This window comes from Gambusia affinis, linkage group LG07, assembly GCF_019740435.1.
Source record: "Gambusia affinis linkage group LG07, SWU_Gaff_1.0, whole genome shotgun sequence".
Taxonomy (NCBI): domain Eukaryota; kingdom Metazoa; phylum Chordata; class Actinopteri; order Cyprinodontiformes; family Poeciliidae; genus Gambusia; species Gambusia affinis.
This window is the reverse complement of record NC_057874.1, coordinates 19,183,707-19,194,136: the sequence shown is the minus strand read 5'-3', so window position 1 is coordinate 19,194,136 and position 10,430 is coordinate 19,183,707. Positions and strand designations below refer to the sequence as shown.

Below are 10,430 nucleotides of genomic sequence, written 5' to 3'. Positions count from 1 at the left end.
TTAGCTGCTCAAGAAAGTGGAGTTTGTATTACATTATTACCCAAAATGGAAAATTAAGGTGCACCAGCATTAGCATTAAAATTTATTATAAAATATTATGGGTGCTGCTATTCTGATAAATAACATCACTATAATAAACTATTTTAGTCATAAAAATGTGCTGGCAAATGTCACAAGGGCAATTTTATATGCCCATGAATCAGTATAAATTATTCAGTAAGGCTGTGCACATTTGCGGGACTCTATGGGAGCAGCATATTTGGAAACTTAAGACATGAGAGGATATTAAAACAGTAATTCTGGAACATGCATAAACATCCCAGCTGGATACGCTTGCATGAAAGTTACAAATTTTAAGCATGAGTAGATATCCAGCAGTAACAGAACATAAAAATTACATCGAACATAATCACCAAGAGTAAAACTGCCAGCTTTACTTTTGGAACGTTTCAGCCGTTAAGGTGTTTATTTTTTAAACTCTGCTACGAGCAACTTTAATTCAAAAGCAGAGAATGAAGCATTTGGCTGAAAACACAAAGAAGTGATCCAGTCTCTGCTTTTGAAACGGTTCCAGTAGACAAAAAAAAAAAAAAAAGGAAATCACCCTTAATGTTTAGGACATTATCCATTCACCTTTCTTCTAGCAAGACTAAAACACAAGACCATCTCTCTGTTTACAATCTATGATGACTTCAGTTTTTCCCACAAAAATATATCTGCTTGAAAGAGGCCTGCCTCCTTTAATCCGATCACTTTCTCTGACTGCTCAGGATAGTCAGCATAGTCGCCTATGACGATGGATGAACTGGTAAATTGATTGTCCACTATTAGCACATTACCAGCGCATTCATGAGGATGATTGGCAGCGCTAAGAACCTCCTCCTGGCTCTGATTGGTTGTTTTTGGCCGGGAGCGTCGCATTTCTTCAGATGGCAGAAGCAGCTCAGAGAGGACGTGGAGGAGATTGATCTTTTCACAGATTATCTCATAACAAACAGTCACAACATGGTCATAGTTTTAATAAATATACATATAAAAACATTTTTTAAATAAAAATGTCTTACTGCAGCTTTAACTGTGTGTGTAGAATCTCACACTGGAGATTTTGATGGCTAAAACTAAAACACCTCCGTTCCTGTGACGTCACACTGGTCTGATCCGGCTGAGTTTATTTTTGGGTCAGATCTCATCCGTCAGTCCTTTAATGGTCTGTCAAACCTTCTGCACAGCGGCTGCCTGGTACCAAAAACCAGAGTCTTAACACTGGAAACAAACCGGATCTGTACTGAACACATGCATCCATATCCTGCTGATGGATGAGGCTATGAAACGAACGCGTTCTGTACGCCGGGTTCGATCCGCAGGGCCGGATTTCTCGTCTTTCAGAGGGAGTCGTGTTTATTTGGCCCCGCTGACGTGATGCTGGAGTTTATAGCCGGATGTTGTTTATGGGCGTTCGGTGCGGTTGGAGGAGTGCTACTCCATACTCATGCTGTCAGGGTGAAATATGGCTGCACTCTCCCCTGATTGCTGTGCACATTGCTTCTGCTCTATTCATAAAAATGCAATCCCACACAACTCTATGCTCCCGACTTGACTCAATGACAAGATGTGCCAGAGAGGCAGATTTAAGATTTAGAAGAGCAAAAAATCTACAGGCTTCAATTATGATGCGTAGAATGTGAAATCATTCCAAGAATGTGGAATTTAATTAGGTTTTTTCACGCTTTATGGCTTCATAAAACAACTTAATTGAGATGATTAACTATTGCAGCTTGGCTGTTGGAGAGTTTTTAAGATTTTCTTCAAACTATACATTGATGTCTATAGATTACTGCTGGAGGAAACCTATCATAGCTTTTTATTATCTACCTGTATTTCTACTAAAACCAGTATATGTGAAGTAAATTATGTTTACACAGAAGACTTCAGAAAATATTACAAATAATCATTTAAAATGTAACTCATATTTGCTTCCAAACTGAACAGAAAATTAAATAAATTATCCCAAAACCTTCGTCTATTCATGTGAGACATCCAAAAACAGATCCAAAACATTTTTAATCTGTTTTTATAGATTAAACAGAAAGTATTGTACAAGAGTAAATACTAAGATAATATCTTACAAACAAAAATGAAATCTGAAAAGTGTGGTGTGCCTTTGTATTCACCAGCTTTGCACCTTTAGAGGAAACATTTTTGCTCATTTGTTTTGAAGAACAGTTCAAGCTAAAGACTTTCACATAAATTATCTGTTGTATTTTGCTTTTTACTTTTACTAGGCCATTCTAACATAAGCTTTCATTCAGCTCTGACAATAAGTTTAAGGTAATTTTCCTTCTCTAATGTGAATCTCCATACACACTCTTGTCTTTTCCAGCCTTTAACAGGTTTTTTTTCCCCGGGTTTTGCTGTATTTATCTCCATCAACTAGAACCAGGTTCCCTGCACTTGCTGAAGAAAAGCTTCCCCACAGAATGATGCTGCCACATCCATGTTTCATGATGGAGATGTTGGGTTCAGGTGGTTTTGCTTTTCTAGGTTTCAGGTTTGAAATGTGGGCCAGAAATTTTGCTCTAATTTGACTTGAAAAATAATTTACACATTTATTTTTATTAAGGTGAGAATTTACTCTCACCTTGTACTTGTGACATTCCAATGGCAATAAAGTTGAATTCTATTCTATTCTATTTATGTGTCTCACATTAGAAGGGCCTTGGACATAAAAGCACACCACACTTTTCAGATTTTTATTTGCAAACATTTTTAAAACCATTTCTTGTTTTCTTTCTTTGAAGAACATGTTGCTTAAATATCCAGTTTTCTTGTGTCTGTTTGAGTTGATTAACCTGAAATAAACTTGTCTTTCTGAAGGGACTTGAACTGTTTCTCTGACCCGTTCTGCTGAAGGACAGGCATGTGAAATGTTCACCATGTTTATTTTCCCGTGTTACTGTCAGACGCTGCTGAACTTGAGGTTAATATAACCCGACTGGTGAAAGCTGGGATTTGGCTTTGGTAGCAGAGAGCGATGGGAATGTCATTAGCCTTGCAGGTAAATATTGAAAGAATTGAAATTTTAACTTGATGGAGGAAAGAGAGCGGGAGTTACAGACTCTCCTGAGGGAGGCATAACTGTCTGCACAAATATTTCAGAGTGGACTCGTGTGCTGGATGGACTCGGCAACATGCTGACACCGCCATCCACAGATCCAGTCACACAGCTAAAACTGTCACAAAGATGAGACCCCTTCTGGAAAGATGAAAAGCTGACTTTTACTGTCGCTGCAAGGTCTTCATAGGGCACAAACTCAACTTACAGTGCTCTTTGTGAGGAGAGGAAAACCTTTACAGCTACATATTTAATCTAAAAATAAATCTGATGATTTATGTCAATAAGAAAAAGAAAATTCAGATTTTTTTTTAGGTGAGTTTCTGTTCAGACACACGACAGAGAAAATTCAGAAAAATCAAAACTAACATGCAAGTTATTGCTTCACTGCTTCACTTCTTCATGTAGCCACTCTGGCAGGATGCGCTCAGCGTTTTCAGTTTGGGAGTTTCAAACAGGAAGGTTATTGTTATAAACTGACTCACCACTCTCTTATAAATAACCAGACTTCTATGTAAATATGCAAATAGATGTTAAAGCAGCAGTGGCATTTTTAGCTTGGCAGAAATCTGTTTGGTTAACTAAACGAATTAACATCCCTCAGAAAAACTTTAATGGTAGTGTTATAAACAACTGGAGCAGAAATTTACATGCTCTAAATTAAAAAAAAATATTCTCAATATCTGATATTAAATAAGGCAATTTTTATTGTTGTTTTAGAACAGTTAAGTTTATTAAAACTGTTCATTTTTGCTAAATGCCAAGATATCTTTATAGTTATCTTTTTACAGGGCTGCACAGTGGTGCAGTTGGCAGCAGTGATCCTGGGTTCGATTCCCGGCCCGGGGTCTTTCTGCATGACGTTTGCATGTTCTCCCTGTGCATACGTGGATTCTCTCCGGGTTCTCCGGCTTCCTGTCCAAAAACTTGACCATCAGGTAAATTGTTCTCCCTAGGTTTGTGTGTGTGGTTGTTTGTCCTGTCTGGCGACCTGTCCAGGGTGACCCCGCCTCTCGCCCGAAACGCTCACTGGAGATAAGCACCAGCACCTCACTGGGGACAAGGGTGTACAGAGGATGGATGGATATCTTTTTTTTTTTTCTCTACATCAGGAGTTTACACGCACTGAAGTTACTGTGCCTTTAAATTATTCAGAAAGGCCCAATTGAGGATGCCATTGCCTTGTAAGTTTCTGATGTTGGTTATTTCCCAACACTGGATCTAAATGGAGGTTTTTAGCTAAACCTCAAACATTTTGTTACTCCGCTGGAAAACCAGCAGAAATCTTCCAAGGTAGCAGGAAGGAAATGTGAACATTTACCTGCCTGATTGGTTAAATGATACATGAAGGTGTCTGGTTTTGTTTGAACAATTATATAAAAATGAAAACAATGGGAATGGCTTCCATCTGTTCTTTGTGAATTTGTTCAAATGCATAAATGAAGGCAAATCTTAGTACTGGGTAGCCGTTGCTTTACTAAATGGTCAGAACTTTTTCTCTCTTTTCTCGTTAGAAAACATATTCTTTTGTATATTTTCATGCTAATATGTGTGTGCACCACCAAACATATTGGTTATTTCTTTTATATTTAAGCTGCTGACACACAGTTTCATCTCTCTTTAAAAAATAGAAAAAAAAATTGTTTCTAGCAGCTTTTATTTGATAGTGAATTGACAGGAAGGTGGGTACGGAGAGAAGGGGGAAGACATGCAGCAAAGGTCACAAAGCCTGGAATCGAACCTGTGACGAATGCATCGAGGACTGAGGCCTCCTTATGTGGGCTGTGCTGAACCCCTGCGCCACCACAGCGCCCAGTTCCAGCTCTTGACACGTGTGGTTTGTTAAAAAACGCAGAGGCATGGCTCCTAACAGGAGGAGATTTTGAGGAACATCAAGACTTATCCCCTAAATGAAGTATAAGTTATTTTGATGCACCTCAGTTCTGAATAGTGCGCGTATATTAGGATCAAGAGTGTGAAGTTCACAGTGTTCTTCTGCATCAGGATGAGATTCAATACTTTTGCAGTCAAAGTTGTATCATTTTGTTTTGTTTTTTATGTTTAAGAACCTACTGACTGTGTCTGCCTCTGAAATAATTTTTAGTGGGTGTCCCCAAGAGGTCAGGTAATTATCTACCCATCCATTTGCTGTACCTGCTGAATTATTTAGGTTGCAGTAAAATCTGTAGCAGTCTGACTCGTCTGGTCATTGTGTTCACCACAGCAGCAAATGTGTAGTAAGTTGATGCCAGAGCAGTATTTTCCTCTGGCTTCTTGTCCTTCTAAACCGTGAAAATGAAATGAAAATCAGATTCACAACTGTGTGATGAGATGTTATAGATTCACATCACAGTTTATGGTAATTGACTCACTTCCTTATTTAACTCGCAAATATCTGAGACCAAAATCTCTTCTGAGTTGGAAAAGTTTCAGGTAACACCAACTACAATCTGAGCACTTGGCAAGAACAGGAGATAAATCTACTGCAGGTAAGATGTTCACATGTCATAACCTACAAAAAAAGAGAAAAAATAGAATTTTATCACTCACTAAAACCTACAAATTGTCTTCTACATAATACATTTAAAAAATTACATATTTTCATTTTTATGTGTTCTCCCTTTCTCAAAATGCCCGGTAGCATGGACGATACTTAAACAGATAATAATTGTCAGACAGCTCATAAATCTTGAATAACCTCTGGAAAATCTGACCTGTAGCGTTTTACTATTTTATGCAACAGAATATAAAGTAGAAAACCTGCAACCCACTGGCTTGTGGGGGATTTAAATATACAAAATATAATTTGTTTACTGCAAAAAAACCCTAAACAGATAGCAAACAGAGACAGAAGCTGCAGTGTCAGTTGCTTATATGTGACAATACAGAGCCTCCAAAAACAGCTCCCTGTGCCCCTGTTTCCTGTTCAAAGAGAATAACATTAAAGCTGATGGAGACGGAGAGGAGTTTTATTCTGCTGGGCATTACTCTCGCAGACTTGGAGATGGGAGTTGAGATTTGTCATTGTTTCTGAAATGTCTGGTTTGATCTTTGCATTTTGCCGTTTTTAGTTGTATTTTGTATGCAGCCCCATTCCGAGAGACATTCAGTCAATCTGAAAACCCATTACTGTTATTTAATGACAAACTGTGATTCTGTTGCAAAGTTTGAGTTCTGTGGGTTTTGGTGTGCAAAGCGTCTTGCCGGTTTATTTCAAAACGAGAGGTCTGGATTTGAGGAAGTGATCCCTGGTGTGAGAGACGTGGAGTGAGAGACGTGGAGTGAGAGACGTAGAGTGAGAGACGGCTCCGTGATGATGGCTTTCTGGGTTTCTGGGTGTCCCTGCATGCGGAGAAACTGCCTGTAAACCAGCTGCCAGCCACAGGAGTGTTAGATTAGGGACTTACTGCCAAAAATTGCACTTGCGTCGCATTTTTACCAAATACTTTTTTACTCTTACTTGAGTAGATTCTTCTTACTTTTACTAAATTTATGCTACTCCTACTTGAGTAAATTTTTTTGGGTACTCTATACCCACCTCTACTAGTTTGTGGATGTGAATTCACAAAATGGGGAAAGTTAAACTAGAATAAATAATCGGGTCTTTCGCGGTCGGAGAGGTTATCTGAGGATGTAGATTATTGCTAAAACACGCTCATCTTCCTCTATGTTGCAGCGTGTGGAAATCTGCCTCATGATCTCCAAGGCTGCTTCCCTGCATACTGAGGCGTGTTCACAAGGGTTGAATTTCCAGTGGAGCCAAGGAGGAGCTGATTTTTATTTTATACTCAGCACTTTTCTACAATGCCTTTTCATGTTGAAGCCTCTGGAAACTACCAGCTGTACAAGCCCTACTTTCACTTTTAATACAGCTCCTCCACTTGTTCTTTCTCCGTTTTCCCCCCAAAAAATTCTCGTCTGCATTGAGGTGGAGGGAAAGATGAAGCGCTCCGGTTTGCCTGGAGTCTGTTTCCCAGCAGCGGGCCGAGGTTTGAGATGGATGGTGGGGATTTGCATGGGGTGGGGTTGGGGTAGTGATAGAGATGTGAGGGGAGAGAGAGTGAAATGTTACTGCTGAGGCAAAGCAAATGAGGTCTGGAAAGAAAGGCGAGGGGAGAAAACCTAAATCATAAAAGTGTGTCCATGCTAGGAATCAATTATTGAGTTAATCTAAAGTAGATTGATCTTATCAATAAATTAATAATTAATTGTTAATCAGCAGAGTTTTCTCTTGCATCAAGAGGATAGACCATCTTTCCATAATATAGAGTTACATTTTTCATAATATGCTGAATTTTAAAAAACATTAAATTTTAACATTATTTTATGTCAGTTGTATGCTAACAGAATAAACTGAAAATGTGAGTTTTCTCAAATTATTAAACTCAGACATATTTATAAAATATAACAAGAACCTCTAAAGGTGCTGAATACAAAAATAAAAGATTAAACTTTAGGCGCTTGTCCAGTGTTTATATTTCAAATCAGAACCGCACGAAGTTAATTCCCAACCCACTCTGGACTCTGATTGGATTATTTCTCTTTCCCACTATGGTTTCCGTTCACTACCTTTGTTTATGTACTGTTCTTATTGTCATACATTAATTTTTTATTTTTATTTTTAAATTGGTATGTTAAAGATAGCATACCAATTTATGCGAAACGCCTGGTTCGGGTGGTGTTAATATTCAATATTTGGAAACTAAGCTAACGCGGATTGAACGGCTTCGCTCACTTCCTCCGCTGCTTTTGCCAAAACTACAGACTGACTACAATTATAAAACAACGCAAAAAAATAAAAAATCGACGTCATTGTTCACAACGTCTCCTTCAGTTCGCTGATCGGCCCGCCCTAAAATCAACTGGAGAGAATCCGTGTGAAGAGCAGAAAGGAGGAGGCAAGATTTTATTTGAACGGGAAGGTAACATTTTCCGCCATCATGTTTCTGGTTCCACTCAACGATGACGAGTGGTGCCCTCTGCTGGGTGACGGCCAAATTTCAAAACTAAAAGTCGATAAAAGAAGCGGATGTTATTAGGATTCCTTATCAAATCTGATTTTTTTTTTTTTTTTGCTGTGCTTGTTCACACTTCCAAATACTTGTAAGGACTTGTATGTGATCTCCGGTGTGAACTGCAAACGACCTGAAAGTGTCCCGCATGTGCAGTAGAGGGCGCAGTATCGCTAGAGGGCGCAACATCGCTACAGAGCGTGCTCAGTGTTTTTCCAACCACCATAAAGACGTAGTGGTCAGTGTTTGCGGAAGCAAACGTGGATGCTAACGGTGGAGCATAGCTTGCGATTTTGAAGATGTTGTTGACCAGAGCAGCACTTTAACAACTTAATCCTCATTACTGTCCGCCATGGTTGTTGTTTTTCTTACCGCTTGCACGTATGAGGGCGCAGAAAAGTGACGTTTGTCGAGTATCAGTGACGTTCAGTGCGGCCTTGGCTTTAGGTCAAATTTGAATCGGATACGTATCGGATATCCAAGTGGAGTGGGTCGTATTCGAAAAGAATCTGTCCTGTGCTGTTCAGACTGTCATGAAAAGATTGGATGCAGGTCGCATTACGGCAAAAAAATCAGAATTGGGTCACTTCAGGCTGCAGTGTGAATGTAGCTTAGTAAACCAATTGATCGTAAGTCGATTAATTATTTTCATCCCAATTCATACAGCTGTCTACTTCAGAGTCAGCTCTTGCTGAATTAACTTTTGTTTTTCCCCTGGTAGAAGATGCTGTTTCTTTCCGTCCAACGCCGCCTGACCGTGGACCGTGGAGGATTGTCGATCTGTATGGATGAAGATGAACACGACCAGAGTTCGCCTCTAGCTCTGCTACCTGTCCTCTGAGATGCTCTCGTAGAGAACTTTCTCTCCTGCACGCCCACTTACATGCTGACGAGGATCCAGCCCAGCACGCACACACACCCACCACCACCTATCAGTGCAGGCGAGCAGCTCTGTTCGTACTGGTGTGTGCAGCGAGGAGCTGTATTTCACTCCCCATCCGCAGCAGCAGGACAGCTCCACAGGAGTGCGGTTGTCACCAGACATCACACAGCAGCGCAAGGCAAGCATCAACCTTCTCTCTCTTCCTCTTTTGTTCTCTGCTCTTCACTTTCCCTCCTTTCACCGATCTTGGAGTGACGCAGTCTGCCTGACCTTCCCTTATCTCTCCGCTCTCTATTTCTGGCTCCTCAGCAAGTGGGACTGCCATGGAGGACACCCTCACCTGCAGCCATGCCACCTTCTCCCAGGTGTTTGGACGCCAGGGGCAGCTCATGCAAGCCAGTAAGTGACAGGAAACACACCTCCTGATAAAAGCTGCATGTATCATGTGTCAGTATCTGCTCTCCACCTTTTGTTGATCCAGTTTCTCTTCTCTTCTTGGCTTGTTGTTGCAGTTTTTCTTTAAAGAGTGATCCTGATGTTGTGCAACAAGCATTTGTAAAACATGTCACAGAACCGGTTTACAATAGGATGAGGGAAACAGAAGCAGTTGTGGTTGGATGATTAGGGAGAGGATCATCTTAAGTTTTGAATGGTTGCTGTTGATGATGCTGGCAGTAAGTTCATGAGAGGCAGGTTGAGCATCTTGGTGTATTCAGAGTATTTCTGTTTGCTGTCAGGAGCTGAGCTACATTTGTGACGCTAACTCTGCCAGCCTGAGATTTATTTGAAATAAAAGTTAACACACAAAAATTGAAAGAACACTTATCAGATGCAATGTTTTTTAAAACACCAAATAATTTATAAAGGGGGGGCTTAAATGATTGTGTTTCTGTTCCGTATTTTCAGATCCATGTTTAGCTCTGAGTGATATTCTACCTGGTATGTTTTCATTTAGTTTCTATAATGGTTGTGCAGGATCTTCTGGGCTCCTGATGCTGTTAGGCTAAAGTTAGTCTTTTTATCCCTTTTATTACGTATGAAGTGTTTGAGTTTGCTATTGTGATATATTTTTGCTTCTTTGCGAAGGCAGCAATGGGGAAACCACTGAATCAAAACTGGATTTTACAAGAGAACAATAAAGCACATTTTATGATATTGCACCATCATGTCATAATAATCAATAAATCAATTAATTGCACCGTAAATGAAAAAGAGCTCAATAATATTTCCATGATTAATTTCTTCTCTAAACTGGATGACAAAAGTCTTCAGTCTGGTTTCAACAAGCCCTTTTTTCAAAGACCATTTTATTTTTTGTTGTGTTTATTTATCTTGGATATTTAAAATATCCTGCAGTTCCAGTGTTAAATATTAAAGTCAACACTTTGAACTTAAAGTTTATTGATCTTTGAGAATGTGTTCT

The 10,430-nt window shown here is 39.6% G+C and overlaps 1 protein-coding gene across 1 annotated transcript in view; it reads left to right on the top strand.

Annotated features, from left to right (window-relative positions):
* Window positions 1-8,407: 8,407 nt before the first annotated feature.
* LOC122834039 (kazrin-like) overlaps window positions 8,408-10,430 on the top strand; it is a 156,815-nt gene continuing 154,792 nt past the window's right edge. Inside the window, exons 1-3 of the mRNA XM_044122126.1 lie at window positions 8,408-8,753; window positions 8,846-9,185; window positions 9,317-9,406. Coding sequence (XP_043978061.1) covers window positions 9,008-9,185; window positions 9,317-9,406 — 268 coding nt within the window. The 5' untranslated portion in view covers window positions 8,408-8,753; window positions 8,846-9,007. The remainder of the gene's footprint in view (window positions 8,754-8,845; window positions 9,186-9,316; window positions 9,407-10,430) is intronic.